The sequence below is a fragment of the Sardina pilchardus genome, chromosome 8 (genome assembly GCF_963854185.1).
Source record: "Sardina pilchardus chromosome 8, fSarPil1.1, whole genome shotgun sequence".
NCBI classification, from domain to species: domain Eukaryota; kingdom Metazoa; phylum Chordata; class Actinopteri; order Clupeiformes; family Clupeidae; genus Sardina; species Sardina pilchardus.
The window spans coordinates 2,836,917-2,854,416 of record NC_085001.1 but is presented as its reverse complement, the minus strand read 5'-3'; the positions used below and the strand labels follow the sequence as shown (position 1 = coordinate 2,854,416).

The 17,500-nt window shown below is 47.1% G+C and overlaps 1 protein-coding gene across 4 annotated transcripts in view; it reads left to right on the top strand.

The window, feature by feature from the left end:
* grin1b (glutamate receptor, ionotropic, N-methyl D-aspartate 1b) overlaps positions 1-9,637 on the top strand; it is a 46,017-nt gene extending 36,380 nt beyond the window's left edge. For 2 of the 4 annotated variants that reach the window (XM_062542345.1, XM_062542344.1), the window contains 2 exons: positions 4,588-4,698; positions 9,168-9,637. In XM_062542345.1, coding sequence (XP_062398329.1) covers positions 4,588-4,698; positions 9,168-9,233 — 177 coding nt within the window. In that variant the 3' untranslated portion in view covers positions 9,234-9,637. The remainder of the gene's footprint in view (positions 1-4,587; positions 4,699-9,167) is intronic. The other 2 variants (XM_062542347.1, XM_062542346.1) reach the window with 1 other exon arrangement.
* The last annotated feature ends 7,863 nt before the right edge of the window (positions 9,638-17,500 follow it).

The window sequence follows — 17,500 nt, the reverse complement described above, 5'->3', positions numbered from 1 at the left end:
ACACACACACACACACACACACACAGACGCGGCTGGTGGTCTTGAAATGAAAAGTGGGTCTTAACCCCACAGCAGTTGTGGCAGCAGGTAACAGAGGCCAGAGGCTCCCGCAGAGCACATACACACACACACACACACACACACACACACACACACACATCCTACACAAACATGTAGCAGAGCTGGGATCAGACACACACACACACACACATCTAGCAGAGCCGGGATCATGCATACACACACACACACACACACACACATCTAGCAGAGCCGGGATCATGCATACATACACACACACACACACACACACACACATCTAGCAGAGCTGGGATCAGAGACGGATCCCACACACATCTCGCCCACACCCGCTCCCGACCCCTCCCCTCCTCACGATGCTATCTCAAAGTGCTAACCCAGATAGCATCGTCAGGTCCTGCCGAGCGTGGAAATGGATCATCTGGGCGTGCTGCTCCATGATCCAGTCCTCTTCACGCTGCTCTCTAGAGTGCTGTCCCTGATGCTAACGCTGCTATCCAGGAGCGCTACCCCTGATGCTAGAGTCTCCGGAGATGGATCGCTGCCTGATCCAATTCTCACGCCGCTATCGCTGAGTGCTATCGCTGAGTGCTGCAGAGACATATCAGGTTTTAGAAACTCGGAGAAAGTGTAAAAAGTCCAGCTCCAGAAAGTTAAAGTCCTACCACGTATTTGTTCCAATCATTCACTAAATCAGCTGATTCTAATCAGCACAACACCGCAACAAGGTGCGTCAGCGAAGTAGTGAACTCGCCTGTTTTAATAACCATTACATGGTATTTTTACTTTCTTAAGCCGGACTTGCCTGCACTGATCTACCACTTGTGATGCCCCATTGATAACCCAGGTTTAAAAAATCCCGAGGTATGGGGGTGGGTAGGGGGGGCAGGGGGGGCAGGGGGTGGGTATGGGCCTAGGGGGTGGGTTTGATGATATTTACAAAGCAAGGCCTTAAGGCCCGTTCAAACCAAGAACAATAACGATAACGATAACTATAAACAAATATCGCTCTCGTTAATATGAATGACAACGTTCACACAAAAACTATAACGATTACGACATGAAGAACGATATCGTTGTTGATCACTTTCAGAGCGATTTTGAGAACGATAAAAAGCTAACAGCCAATCAGAATCCATAATATTCTAGCCATCACATTCATTAACATGAGGAGAGGCTTTTCTTATCGTTGGCCAGTGTGGATGCTTTTATCGTTATGGTTATAGTTATCGTTATCGTTATCTTTCTTGGTGTGAACGGCCCTTTACACTTTGCATTGTGGTCAGCGTTGGTCAGAAATCTGGACATGCTTGATATCATATCTGTGTTCTATATGTTGATGACGTTTGTGTATTCAGTATGTTGATGACGTGTTAATGTATAGCCATGTTTGAATGCACAAAGTTACCTGCTGTTTATCCATGTGCTTTTCTTTTCTATAATTTATATTTTAGTTGTACAAAGAAAGAAAGACAAATCGTTTATGGCCTAGGTGTGTCCAGACGTTTGACTGTAGTCTCCTGGTTTGACTGTAGTCTCCTAGTCTCAGTCAGTCAGTTGAACACATAGTTCAGCACTTTCAAAGCTCTTTAAGGTTCCCGGGACAAATGATAAATGAGAGGAGTTCCTAAGCCATACTTTGTGTATGATGGTAATGTATGGTAATTATGTTCTGAATGGCTTGTAGATTTGAGACGTATAGCCTTCTGTGCATACATTCTGCTGTATTCTGGTCTATTGAGTTCTGGAAGATTCTGTCTGTGCATGCTTTTTACCTGCATGTGGATGCGTTTGAGACTTGCCAGTTATACAACACTTTTGACATTATACGGTCAAAGTAACTAACCAGTCCAAAGCAACCACAGCATGATACAATTTCAGAGACCTTTGCCAGAGATGCCCTTTGTCTGAGGTTTGCTTTATTTAATTTCCTTTCCCTCTGTGAACGGACATACACCGCACCACTAAAACGCATGGTACCAAACATATGGTACACAAAGGAAATGTTCCCTAACACTTGTGTGTGTTAAGAACATTGTGAAACCTTAGCCATGCTATGTATAGACCTAAACCTGCACTTCACCGAGAACAGAGCGTATGAGAAGCATCTTTAAAACATATGGCAGAGAGGGAAAGATGCCGTTTCGCTGCCATGCCTTCTGCATAAACAGCGCTTGTGTTAGAGGCTCCGCGCCCATGTTTGCCAAATCCTCCCACACACAGCGCACCAGGAGCTCCGGGAGGAGACTCATAATTAGTCTAAAAGCAAGCGCGCGGCGAGAACAAACACCTCTAGAGCTCCACTGAGAATGGGAAACTGACTTTTAATTCTTTATTTTCTGAAGGTTCTCCAACATTCTGTCTCAGGTCAAGGCTCATGTGGATGTTTCAGACAAACCCACACACACGCCAGAATATGCTTATAGGGTTCATATGCCAGACCAGAGCCAGTGGGTTACACACAAATCAATAAGCACCCTCCACACACACACACACACACACACACACACACACACACACACACACACACACACACACACACACACACACAGTATTTGCAGTTACACTCTACTGTTCTTCAGGGCAGTAATTGTTTAGCTCTCCAGAATTCGAGAATCAGTGATATCACCATGGTGATGTGATTCTCAGCCTATCATCATTCTCACCCTGATTCTGATTGGCTGGATTTGATTTGCCATGGCAACATTTGCACATCAAACCCCAGTAGAGGCGGGTGCAGGTGCGGCCCGTTGCTGTCGAGAGTTGGCGGCCGTGGCTCAAAGGCCCCCCAGCTGCCCCCCCGCCCGCCTGGCAGGCCCCTGATGATGGTGATGGAGATGAAAGCTGCGGGAGTTCAAAGAGATCTGGAGCTCTCGTCTTTCCATCTCGCTGGGTCTGAGTCTGCTCCCAAACTACGAGCTCATGACCCTCCTCTCCTCTCCTCTGCACTGTCCACTGAAGATGCCAAGGTGGTTTTCTCTCACTGAAAAAAGGGGTCATTTATAGATGTAGCCTTCAAAATCAGACCAGTCCACTCAGTGTAGAGATCTGATTGTGCACCAGTTACGGGGTTATGGGTGCGCTACTTGTGATGTTGAGACAATGAAGCTGACGCTGTTACATTTCTTGGGCTCGTCAAGTGCAACATGAAGCCCACGTTTGACTCAGATTGAGTGTTCTTGGGCTTGGTTAAAATATCATATCATACTCATTCTGCATTTCCTTTTGAGTTTCATATACTGCATGTCCAATGGCTGCACTCACTACCCCCTGCCCATACCCCCCCCGCCCACTGCCCCCCCCCCCCCCCCCCTTAAGTCCTGCCCCCCCAGCGCCTCGCTCCTGCCCTGGGCTGTGCTATGAGGACATTATACCACGCCACAGGTATAATGCATAGCGGTGGTCTTGAGTTGATCTATTTACTGACTGGTCAGCCATGTTTTTTTTCATCCCTTCTCCAAAGTGATCGCTTTTTTTTGTCTTTGACTGCCTTGTTTTTTTGTTTTTTAAAATATTTTTTAATTTATTTTTTCAAAATTCTTGCTTATTTTTTTATGTACGAGTGCTTTTGGTTTTCATTCCCGAGGAGAGTTGTGGATGGTGTATATCCAGTATACTTTCTCTCATGCCATCCCAACAGTCCTCTTTCTCCCTAAGGTGGCGGCTGTAAGCGAGCGCTAGGCTAAACGCAGCGGCGTCTCCTCGTCACACACTCACAGCCGTCCGGCACCGAGGACCCTCAGGAGCCTCTCTGATGCCTCCTCTGTAAAAGACGAGCTCGTAGACGGAATAGCGGACAGGATGCACTGCCCAGATAGCACCCAGACCTGGAGCGGATCCGGCTGTGGTCCGCGCCACATCAGGGGCCGGATCTAGGCCAGACCTGAGCCAGATGTGGGTGCTACCGGGGGATTTTGTTGGAGAATGAGAAGCATAAAAAGAGCAATAGAGTGTTCTTAACTTAAGAGATATAACTCAGGATATGCTCACCTGAAGAGATATAACTCAGGATATGCTCACCTGAAGAGATATAGCTCAGGATATGCTCACCTGAAGAGATATAGCTCAGGATATGCTCACCTGAAGAGATATAACTCAGGATATGCTCACCTGAAGAGATATAGCTCAGGATATGCTCACCTGAAGAGATATAACTCAGGATATGCTCACCTGAAGAGATATAACTCAGGATATGCTTACCTGAAGAGATATAACTCAGGATATGCTTACCTGAAGAGATATAGCTCAGGATATGCTTACCTGAAGAAAAGCACTGTAGAGGATGCTCATTTAAAGAAAGCATTATGCTTATTTGATTATTGAGTATTGTGGATTATGCTTATTATAAGGAAAGGCCTGTAAAATATGCTTATCTGAAGAAAAGTACTATGGAGTATGCTTATCTGAAGCATGAGAAGCAGTTGGGGGAGATACTCTGACTGCTGGAGTGAGAGCAATGGCTTTCTGAGAGGGTGGTTAGACCTTGGAGAGTGAAGCCAAGCGCACTGCACCAGTGCAGGTAAATAATTCTTGTACATATATTTATTTTAGGATAGGAAAAGTGTAAGAGCAGAGCCCGACCCCCAAATGAAAGGCTCCTTTAGGTCCGTCAGTACCTCCCTGGCCTCCAACATCAAGAGACGTAGGTCCTCCAAAGACACGGTAAGGAGACGAAGAAATGACGCCCTCCCTGTAATTCTTTCTATCTCTCTATCCAGCTCTCCTCTCTGTAATTCTCTCTATCTAACTCTCCTCCCTCTATCTTTCTCTCTCTCTCAGCCTCCCCCCAAAGCCCACCCCTCTTCCTCCTCCCACTCCTTTTCATCTCTCTCTCTCTCTTCTGTCTTCTCATCTTTTTCTCCTAACGATCTCATCTCAGACTCTTGCTCACCTCACGCATACGAGCTCAGTCATGGCCACGTGTCTGTTTGGTTAGTCATCAGTATGCCATCCAGACCTCTGGGGGAAAAGCCCCATCCGACGCGTTAGAAGCAGCTAGGAGCAGCTAGCCGCTAGCAGGCGCATTGTCCTGAGAGGTTGCTGTAGAGTTGCGGGTGTTTTGTTGTTGTTTTTGCGGAGGGGGAGGGTAAGTAGACGAGGGCGATGCCCCCCCCCCACCCCACCCCTCGTCCCATCTCTCCTTGCGGGGCACAGAGCTCAGGTACTGTAGCCAAACCTCCATGCTGGTCTTTCTCCTGCTGCTAACCTGGATGTGATTTGCCTTTGTGTTCCACCTTTTGTTTTTGTTTTTGATATATATGTGTGCGTCTGTCTAACCCCACCTGCCTACTCCCCTACACTGCCACACTGCCCCCCCCCCAACCCGCCCCTCACGGCTGTCCCGTAACACATCTCTCTCTCCATGTCCTGCACTTATCGCTGTCTCATGCCGTGCTGTGACCTGACCTCCCTCCATCCTCTCCTCCATCATCTCCACCCAAAGCACCACGCCATCATTACGGCCTAACACATTCATATTGCCTTGGGAAATAAACAGTGCAAAATAAATATTACAAACATTATAATGCTGACCCTTTACTTTACATCCACAGACGGTTCAGGTCCTCAGTTTTTGACACAAATGTTTTTGTTTACAGCTGTGTTATTATGATGGGTTAATTCTTCTCACTGGTACAAATACGGGTCTGTTATCATATACTGAGTGTTCAGAATTGCGTTTGCAAACTTCTGAAGCGCTGAGGGCTTGTGCTGGATCAGCTCAGCCCATTAGAGCGGAGAGAGAAGGCTCTGTGATGCTCGCTACGGATTAATCCAATAAGACACGCTGAGGTTCTAAGGCCAGTCCTGCGCATCTCTAAGGGCGCGGCTCTAAGGGCTCTAAGGGCAGTCCTGCACGTCTCTAAGGGCTCTAAGGGCAGTCCTGCGCGTCTCTAAGGCCAGTCCTGTGCGTCTCTAAGGCCAGTCCTGCGCGTCTCTAAGGCCAGTCCTGCGCGTCTCTAAGGGCTCTAAGGGCAGTCCTGCGCGTCTCTAAGGGCTCTAAGGGCAGTCCTGCGCGTCTCTAAGGCCAGTCCTGCGCGTCTCTAAGGGCAGTCCTGCGCGTCTCTAAGGGCAGTCCTGCGCGTCTCTAAGGGCTCTAAGGGCTCGTCTCTAAGGCCAGTCCTGCGCGTCTCTAAGGCCAGTCCTGCGCGTCTCTAAGGGCTCTAAGGGCAGTCCTGCGCGGCTCTAAGGGCGCGTCTCTAAGGGCTCTAAGGCCAGTCCTGCGCGTCTCTAAGGCCAGTCCTGCGCGTCTCTAAGGCCAGTCCTGCGCGTCTCTAAGGGCAGTCCTGCGCGTCTCTAAGGCCAGTCCTGCGCGTCTCTAAGGGCAGTCCTGCGCGTCTCTAAGGGCAGTCCTGCGCGTCTCTAAGGGCTCTAAGGGCAGTCCTGCGCGGCTCTAAGGGCGCGTCTCTAAGGGCTCTAAGGGCTCTAAGGCCAGTCCTGCGCGTCTCTAAGGCCAGTCCTGCGCGTCTCTAAGGCCAGTCCTGCGCGTCTCTAAGGGCAGTCCTGCGCGTCTCTAAGGGCTCTAAGGGCAGTCCTGCGCGTCTCTAAGGGCTCTAAGGGCTCTAAGGCCAGTCCTGCGCGTCTCTAAGGGCTCTAAGGGCGCGTCTCTAAGGGCAGTCCTGCGCGTCTCTAAGGGTTCTAAGGCCAGTCCTGCGCGTCTCTAAGGGTTCTAAGGCCAGTCCTGCGCGTCTCTAAGGGCTCTAAGGCCAGTCCTGCACGTCTCTAAGGCCAGTCCTGCGCGTCTCTAAGGGTTCTAAGGCCAGTCCTGCGCGTCTCTAAGGGCTCTAAGGCCAGTCCTGCACGTCTCTAAGGCCAGTCCTGCGCGTCTCTAAGGGCTCTAAGGGCAGTCCTGCGCGTCTCTAAGGGCAGTCCTGTGCGTCTCTAAGGGCTCTAAGGGCAGTCCTGTGCGTCTCTAAGGGCAGTCCTGTGCGTCTCTAAGGGCTCTAAGGGCAGTCCTGCGCGTCTCTAAGGCCAGTCCTGCGCGTCTCTAAGGGCAGTCCTGCGCGTCTCTAAGGGCAGTCCTGTGCGTCTCTAAGGGCTCTAAGGGCAGTCCTGCGCGTCTCTAAGGCCAGTCCTGCGCGGTTCTAAGGGCTCTAAGGGCAGTCCTGCGCTGCTCTAAGGGCTCTAAGGGCTCTAAGGGCAGTCCTGTGCAGCTCTAAGGCCAGTCCTGCGCGTCTCTAAGGGCTCTAAGGCCAGTCCTGCGCGGTTCTAAGGGCAGTCCTGCGCGGCCCAACGCTTCATTATGTGGACGCTGGTTCTAGGTGACAGGTCCTGAGGTCGCCGTGGTTCTAGAGACGATCTCACAAGCTCAGTCTGGGGTCAGATGATAGGAACATCGTGTCCTCTCTCTTACTTGTTGGGCTGTTCCACGGTCGATGCTGTGTGTTTTTGTAAGAACGAGGCTGAAAATCAATTCTGTTTTAAATTTTAATGACCACTGTGCTAAAGAATACTCGGAGACACAGAGCTAAGAAGTTGCTACGTTTTCTTTTTTTCCCCCCAGCTGTCAGACTTCTCTACAGCCCAAATCCCTGTAAATAATGTATCACAGAGTAATCCTGCACCATATTGGGAGAATAACAACTTTTTACTGACTTTCCTGACCAAAGTTGAATACAAGTTTCTCAGGGTAGAGCAATACATAGAGGGGACAGTGACCTCTCCAAGACCGTCCGTATCCGGTTGAGGATGTCCGATTCAGGGATTATTTGATTAGTTTTCTGCAGGAAGAGTGGCACCTCTCTGCAGGAAGTGTTTACGTTAGGCAGGCGAGCGCAGAAACGTCTCTCCAAACTGCTGTCCTCATCTCAAACGTGACCCATCGTGTTATTTGATATCAGTGTTCCTTTATCAATGGATTTGAATGGAGTTTTGACTGTCGGTGTCCACACTACATACCACACTGTTCCTCTCTCCTCTCAGCATGGCCTGTGAACTGTCGTAGAATAGATTGATGTCATGCTGTTCCACTGCTCTCACCCAGGGGGCGCTGTGGCTCTTGATTTGGAATGATGAATCGGTCAGGAAATAGCTTGTGACTGAGCTGAGGCGGCTGCATGTAATTGGTTGAAAAGGTGTGTAGTGGAACTGAATGGGAATTACACCACGAAAATTAGACATGATTGACTGGAACATAAAAGCACTTAGTGGATTCTTATTAAAATGACTTGTGTCCTGTTCAATGATATACCAAATATTACATTTTGTAACATTGACACCAAAATGTACATGATGTTACAGTTCACCGTTCTTATTAGTAACACTACACCACCCACTATAATGACAATAATTAAATTAATCAAAATGAGTCATTTATCGGTAAAGATTTTTCGTCCATACTACCCAGTATGTTTGCGTGGACCATTCGAGCCTGTAGAAGCTGCGAGTCTGGCTTTGCTCTGGGTCTGTGTCTCCATAGAGATCTGTCAGTGAGTACGCTTAGCTCACTGACTTCAGACCTGCCTACGCGTGTGCCTCTGGTCTGGTGTGGGCTACTGAAGCATTCCAAATCAAGGGCAGACAGAGCTCTCCAGGGGGGGTAGGGACTCGAACTCTGTTCATGAATTGGAGATGCGCTGACTGGAAAGAAAGAATAATAAAAGAAGTGCTAGCGCCCTGGTAGCAGGTGTGTGTGTGTGTGTGTGTGTGTGTGTGTGTGTGTGTGTGCGTGTGTGTGTGTGTGTGTGCGTGTGTGTGTGTGTGTTCGTAGCGCCCTGGTAGCAGGCGTGTGTGTGTGTGTGTGTGTGTGTGTGTGTGTGTGTGTGCGTGTGTGTGTGTGTGTTCGTAGCGCCCTGGTAGCAGGCGTGTGTGTGTGTGTGTGTGTGTGTGTGTGTGCGTGTGTGTGTGTGTGCTAGTGCCCTGGTAGTAGGTGACTCAGACCCAGATGAGAGGTAGAGTCAGCTACTCCCCGGGGTAGTGTGTGTAAGCAGAAGCATGTGGGCGTGTGTGTGTGTGCGTGTGTGTGAGAGAGAGGGAGAGTGTGTGTACGTGTGTGTGTGTGTGAGAGAGAGAGAGGGTGTGTGTGCGTGCATGTGTGTGTGCGTGCGTGACATGCTTGCGTGCGTGTGCGTGTGTGTGTAGTGTAGTGGGTAAATGATTGCTGGTGTTTGTGCTTGTCTCTCTCTCGTCCGCAGCCGTACCCCACGGACATCACGGGACAGCTGAACCTGTCCGACCCCTCCGTCAGCACCGTGGTCTGAAGGGATGGACAGACACAGAGAGAGAGAGAGAGAGAGAGAGAAAGAGAGAGAGAGCGACTGGGAGTGTTTTGGGAGAGGAGGGCTCAACAGCCCAGAGACATGGAGCCAGCATTGCTTCTTCACCTGAGCACCTGAGTCCAGGTGTGGATCCAGTCACGCAGCAACCCCCCCCCCCCCCCCACTGATACACTGTGCCAACCTGCTCTGGAGCCACACACACACAATATACACACAATATACACACACATATACTGTAGTCATGCATACATGAACACACACATAGATAAAAAACACACTCACACACATAGACATGTGTGCATCCACACACATACGTACAGTAAATGCACATACACACATAGACATGCGTGCTTATACACACACATGCATAAACGCACGCACACACACACACAGTCACACACACACACACACACACACACACACACACACATGCATTACTCACTTGCCCACACACATAGGCCTACTGTACATACATATACATAGGCCTACAGTACATCCACACACAGTCATACATGTATAGCCCACACACACACACACACACACACACTCTCTACTACAAATCTCTGCTACCCAGAGTGCTGACCCTGCACAACGATAGCTTTACGTTTATTTTTATAATCTTCCACTGGACGCTCTCCTAATGGACGCTGCACTGACGAGACGCGACAAGACATCTCACGACTCTCTCTGCGACCAGACGAGACATCTCACCACTCTCTCTGAGACTCGCACGTGATCACACTCAACGTTGTCAAAATAAGATTTTTTATTCATGCGCTAAACCAACTGTATTTATTTGTTTTGACGTGTTGTAGATGTCATCATCACATCCCGTGCACCAGATTGTTCATGTTATTAGCGTGTGGTGATTGATGTGTGTTTCTACCTCCACACACTCTTAAAGACGTGAACATGTAGCCAAGCTCACTCAGTATCTTTTCCAAAATGTCCTTGACGTAGTTTTCGTTTGTGAGGCTGTATATCGTTACTGCAAATCACCCTCTTTCTCTGTGGACTTTGTACAGTTCCTACAGAGGAGCCCCAGAGCGCGCTTGACTCTGGTTCAGGTCCGGCCCACTTCCGGCGTGGATCCGAGCCAGAGTCACCCGCCGCCGCGGGGGAGTAGCCTAGCCTTAGCATGCACCACTGTACATACTGAAAACTGTGCCGGTTGCACACAATAGCTGCGTTTTTATAGGACATGTAGATTTTCTTCTCACTGCCTTTTTCCAGAAATGATAATTACGATGATAATACGAATAATGATAATGATTATCTAGTCTTGTGCCGTGTCCCTTGGCCTTCATGTCCAACACTCTGCTGTACTCTTTTGAGTTTTATGTTTTTAAATTATTGCCCTTTTCACTGTTTTATCTAACGCCAGATTGAGGTTTCGCCTGTTATAAGGATAATGTACCTTCAGGATTCTGCACAGTGGACTGTAGCGTATATCACCGGTATACCCAGCGGTAACTGTTAGCATAGAGAGGCTAAACTGAAGCACGCCGACATTAGTGCAGGATGTTTCAACCCTTGTGCTTGAGGAGGCTCGATTCTCCAGGTCCCTTGAAACACCCTGTGGTGATCTCCGCTTCTGAATTTATTGTTCAATATGCAATCCCCCTCTCCCTGCCACGCTCTGACCCGCTGGAGCTCACACAAACTGAGACGTCCAAGACCTGTGATCCAACCTCCCTGTGTGGAATACTCATTAGAGCAGCACGTGCATTACTCATCTCTGTAGTATACTGTATATAATGACCGCGCCACAGAGCCGGCCCTTATTATGGGATGCGTGATGGCTTCTCCTGCGCTGGCGTGTGCACATGTCACGCCGCGTCATGTTGAAGAACTCCTGCTGAAACACTGTCTAGCACTTTTGTCTTAAACAATCGGTGTGAAGGCTCCCCCCCACTGGCCACTGAGGAAGACGGAAGGGCAGACACGGATATGTCCATTAGAATCTATTTTACTAAGCCAGACAAGACTCCATTCATTACGCCAGTGTTACACTAGCTCTCTTCACAATGTCAGAACAAGTTATTTTAATTTGGATATCAAAGGGTTTGATGGTGTGTGTGTGTGTGTGTGTGCGCGTGTGTGTGTGTGTGTGTGTGTGTGTGTGTGTGTGTGTGTGTGTGTGTGTTTGTATCCTATGTAAGATAATACGTTTACTGAAGGTCTATGGTTGTGATCACTGTTGTATTTAGGACTTAAAAACTTGTAGCCTGATAAGGAAATAAGATGAACTTTGTATTCGCAATCCTTTTAAACACTTCCCCGTATATACAGCTTAGACTGAGTATGTCATCGCCAATTACGCAGTGTTTCCCTTATCCAACCGTAAACTCTCAGATCAGCAGCACCCAAACAGGGAGCCCAGCAGAAGTAAACACAGTAGTAGGCTATACAGTAAGTGTTCATCAAGAGATCGAGGATTGGTGTGCATCTAGGAAGCACAGAGATACTACTGACTAGTAGGGCTACGTGCTGCGGAAGAAAACCAGCTGTTAAAAGCATCTAGACCTGAACATAATGTAACAAATCATAAGAGCTAGCATAGACACCAATTTAAACTTTTCAAGACTTTTTTGGGGACGTTTCTAAGTATTTGTAGAGATTTAAGATAGCATAGAGTAAATATTGCTAAGCATCTGTCTTGTTTTATACCACCAAATGTGCTTTGATCGAACCATTCCTTTCAGAGTGTGACATTTGTATTTAAAGTCAGATCATTTAAACACTATCTCTGATATAAATAATGTATTCTGATATACTACTGTGCCAATAAAATTATCACTTGTGACGATATCTGATGTGGAGTCTCTCATGTCTTCTTTTGCTTTTTAATTCCATATAGATGCATACATACATTTTTAAACACGCACGCACGCACGCACGCATGCGCACACACACACACACACACAGACACACAAAAACACACACAAACACAATTGTACATAACCAGAAAAAAAAATGGTTATGAAATACATAAAAAATACATAACCTACAGTATGCCAAGGGGGAAAACAATTATATTACAGTACTGTGTACATTTGAAAAAGTAAAACATGAAGTCCAAATGTATAATAAATACCAAAGGTAAAGGATGAGGGTTCATGATGAGTCCACTGTCTCTTTGGTACAGTCCACAATCCGAAGAGAACCTGCTGGATGTGTGAACCTGTAGAACAGAGCAGAACCCGCTGAATGTGTGAACCTGTAGAACAGAGCAGAACCCGCTGAATGTGTGAACCTGTAGAACAGAGCAGAACCTGCTGAATGTGTGAACCTGTAGAACATAGGAGAACCATCTGAATGTGTGAACCTGTAGAACAGAGCAGAACCCGCTGGATGTGTGAACCTGTAGACCGGAGGGGGTAAGAGAACCAGCTGGGGGGCAGGTAGGAAGGGGTGTGGCCCAGGAAGGGAGGGGTGTGGCCCAGGAATGTGGCCCACCGTACGGCCTTATTGTCCCGCCTGGTTGAGCTCCTGTCAGCAGAGGCCAACCGGCCCATGGTGCAGGTGAGTGTTCCATGTCAGGCAGCGGCACACAGACAAAATATGACACAATTCAATTTAATGCAAAGTGACATACAGTGACATACTGTACGCTTATTCTCATCCCATGGCCTTCCACCCAGATGAATTTATGGTCCTTTATAGTCAAGTCAGGTCAATTTATTTATATAGCACACTACGCAACAGGGTTGACCCAAAGCGCTTTACAAATGATTAAATATGAATAAATATGAATAATATCAAAATAGCAATAATACAGAATACAAAATGGCTACATAAGAAATGGAATAAAGCCTAGATCATAAATCATGAATCTCAGATGCCCACTCACTCGGTCTGCATCGCTGCAGTTCCTGCCTCAGTTCTCCTCTCCTTCCTCAGCTTTGGCTGGAGAAGTGGCGGCCGTGTGCGATTGCTATTCTGTCTCTGTGTGTAGTGTACAGTACATGGTGCTAAATATTTAAAGCTAAAAAGTTTAAAAGCATCGTGGTGAATTTTGTCCAGACTAAGGATCATGCCTGGTTATGTTTTCAGGAGCAGCAAAAGCCACTTTGCAGGGAGACGTGATATGTTATGCATGGCTGCTGAGGGCCATAAACAGGTGGGAATAGCAGCGACTAGAGGGGCAAATGAGGCTGTCACCAGAGCAGCCTGACAAAACATCCACTCCAAACTCAAGGAACCTAGGCACTTAATGCACACATACACACACACACACACACACACACACACACACACACACACACACACACACACACACACGCACTTAATGGGCACGTAATGGATGCAGTTTAGGCTACGCTTATATCATGAGCTCTGTTCCACTTCAACAGCACCATAAAACACAGACACTTTTACTGCCTCAGCCAAGCAGGTTATGTTTTCCGAGACGTTTCTTTCTTAGCAGGATTATTAAAAAAACACATCTGGCCCACTTTTCATGACGTGGGGGGTGAGGTGTGTCAGAGACAAAGGATCAATCTGTTCAGTTTTGGAGTGGAGTTTCCAAATCACAGAGCCTTGGAAAAGATCTGTGCTCCGAGAACCCCTCCGGTTGGAGTAGATTGTGGGATTTTGAGTGTTATACTGTAGTTGTTATGAGTTGCTGTAATTCAACATTTTACAGTTACCATCATTTCTACTGCAGCTAGTAGTCATAGTAATTGGCGTTCAGCTTCATTTTCTCCAACACTGTTCCTGAAGTCAGGGCTTAATGTTCTCAAGCAATGTTCCTGCTCTCAGACACTGTTCCTGAAGTCAGGGCTTAATGTTCTCAAGCAATGTTCCTGCTCTCAGACTCTGTTCCTATAAAGTCAGACATGGGCCAGGTAGTAAGCTATAAGATTTTGAAAACAGATAAACATATATTTTGACTTAAATTTAGAGAACTTTAGACATATAAATGTTCCTTACTTGAGGCCCTGCGGTTTTTACACGTTGAGTTGAACATTGAGTCCCCATCTGGTGCAGAGGTGTATATTTCCTCCCCAAATGTGCTACCCCGGGTTCAGACCCAGTTGCCGTGGTGATGTTGGCGCCTTGGCACCTGCAGCTGAGAGAAAAACAACACTTTCTTCTTCTCGTTACTTTATTGAATTTTCCGGCTGGTTGGGCAAACATCTTCACATCTTTAATAGAAGCCCGGCCGGGACAGCGGCTGTTGAACACAGGCCAGATTGGGCTGAGTCACCCAAGAGAGGAGACGGTGTGTGTGTGTGTGTGTGTGTGTGTGTGTGTGTGTGTGTGTGTGTGTGTGTGTGTGTGTGTGTGTGTGTGTGTGTGTGTGTGTGTGCGCGTGTGTGTGTGTGTGTGTGTGAGGACATGGTGATCTGATTGTCTGTGTGTGTGTGTGTGTGTGTGTGTGTGTGTGTGTGTGTGTGTGTGTTTGTGTGTGTGTGTGTGTGTGTGTGTGTGTGTGTGTGTGTGTGTGAGAGAGAGAGAGGACATGGGTTAGTGTGCATGAATATGGATGGGCCTGCACAGAGTCAGACACTGCACTAGTAATGGGGGGGTGGGGGGAGTGTGTCTCTGCAAAAGGGCCGTCGCTGGGTTGTGACCCGTAAAGCGTCAGCATCACGGACTGGCCAGGATGTGCTCGCTTTCTTGGAAGTCGTTGGAGAATTCACCGGGAAATGTGCCTGAAATATGCAGCACCCTCTCACCTGCTCCCTTACTGTTGCAGGTGTGTGCGTTTGTGTGTGTACAGCATGTGTGTGTGTGTGTGTGTGTGTGTGTGTGTGTGTGTGTGTGTGTGTGTGTGTGTGTGTGTGTGTGTGTGTGTGTATGTGTGTGTGTGTGTGTGTGTGTGTGTGTGTGTGTATGTGTGTGTGTGTGTGTGTGTGTGAGACATGGGGATCTGAAATATGCATCACCCTCTCACCTGCTCCCTTACTGGTACAGGTGCAACATGTTCCAGAGGGCTTTTGAGAGAGTATCCATGTTCTCAGGGTTCTGTGTTTCCAGGATCCCAATGATGTTCCAGAATGATGTCCTGTGTTCTGCACATCATGTGTTCTAAGCGTCCTGTGTTCTAAGCATCCTGTTTTCTCCTGAGTCCACAGCAACCCTCCTGTTGTTTTTGGGTCATAATGGACCTGTTTCAGATATGAATATTTCATAAATATTTTTCTAGATTCATAATGGACCTGAATATTTCATAAATATTATCTTCGATTTTTAATTGAGCAAGGCTTCAAATCAGCTATATAGCTACAACAGAATGAATTATGAGAATTCATATTTTTTTTCAGGTTCGCATTATATGTTACTGAAACTTAAGATGTTGGGTTTGTAGAACCTTTGGTTCTGATTCTGTGTCTGGGGAACGTAGGACCTTACGTAGGACCTTAGGAACAAAGAATCCTGGCCACATAGGAAAGACCGCTTGTTCTCCCGGACAGATCAGAGAAAGTGGACATTCCCCATTCTGTTTGTTAATTCTTTAATTTGCAGCTAATGAATATTAATGTATGTTAAAAGACATCGCGCCGCTCTGAAGTCGGGTGTTCTCGGGGGAAGAAGCAGAGCTCCGTCTCTGACGGCTCCCTCGCATGATTGACGTCGCCAGGAGATCGCTTCCCTCCTCACCCTCTCTCTGATCATGAACTCTGGATGGGAACCGCTGAACGTGGAGAAATAGCGCCACCTGCTTGTTGTTCTCTGCATTTTCAGAACTACCTAGCCAATCTGGCTAAAAAACATTAAAAGGGTTCTCTGAACACACCACAGCAGGTCTAATGTGAGAGGCGTTGGTGATCAAATGAAATACTCCTCAGCTCTCACACTGTAGAGGACTGGACTGTTGTTATTTAAAAGCACCAAAGATCCCTGCTGCCCATGCTTTTATATCAATGCAAATCTGTACTAAAGTCTCTCTAATGTATTTCCCCTATAGCCCTTGCTGTCTGAGAATGCATCTGTGCTGGTAACCAGAGTTGGCAGAAATGCTGATTGGGGTCACCATGCCGACCTTCAGGCCTGGGTCACATGGTCACTGACCCCAGCTAAATCAGCGCGTAACTTGGGTGTCACAATTGATGACGGACTTAAGTGTCTCTGAGCATGCCTCAGTCCCAAAGTCATGCCAGTAGATCCTACACTAAGTCAGCTACATAGCTGACATCATCCATCCCCACGTAGCCCCCAGGTCCCTCAGATCCTCCAGCCAAGGCCTCCTCCACGTCCCACGGTCCCGGCTAAAACAAAAAGGTGACAGAGCCTTTTCTGTTGCTGGCCCCCAGCTGTGGAACCAACTGCCACTTGACATCAGAAATGCCCCCTCAATAACCCTCTTCAAATCCAGGCTTAAAACACACCTTTTTACATTGGCCTTCCCTGTGCGTTAATTGTCTACCCTGTTATGTCTGTAATTAAGTGTTGTCTGTTGATGTCATCTTAGCCTAAATCACTGTTCTGTATATGTATTTATTTGCTTATCTATTTTATCCTATTTTTTTATTTGTTAGTTTATGCACTTTGTACAGCACTTTGGACAGTGTGAGCTGTGGTTAAATGTGCTCTATAAATAAACCTTACTTACTTACTTACTAGGAGGATCAGACCTCATCTGACTCAATATTCCACACGTCACGGTGCTTTCAAAACTATTACACTATTGCATTTCATTGTTATCTAACCTACTGTACCTGCTTGTTATGCTTGATGTAGGGTTTTTAACTACGTTTTAAACTATTATTTTAAACTATACTGATAACTGATAACGTGTTCATCAGTTATACACTGTAAATCGATTTGGATGAAATTGTCTGCCAAATAGCATAAAGATAAAGAGAAAGATGTGAGCAGCCTTCTCTGAGGGCACGATAAGCACAGAACTGCACAGACACAGCACTGGACTGTCAGCAAAGACAGAGGAGACAGCACAGAGAACACATACTGTAGGACACATAGGACACATAGAACACATACTGTAGAACACAGAACACATACTGTAGAACACATAGAACACATACTGTAGAACACATACAGTAGGACACATAGAACACATACTGTAGAACACAGAACACATACAGTAGGACACATAGAACACATACTGTAGAACACATAGGAGACATAGAACACATACTGTAGAACACATAGGACACATAGAACACATACTGTAGAACACATAGGACACGGAACACACAGGATTCATGAGGAAAACCCTTTTTATTTATTTTTTTACAAATGTAGTGTTTTGTTCTGCATACAAATGTGCATATATTAAT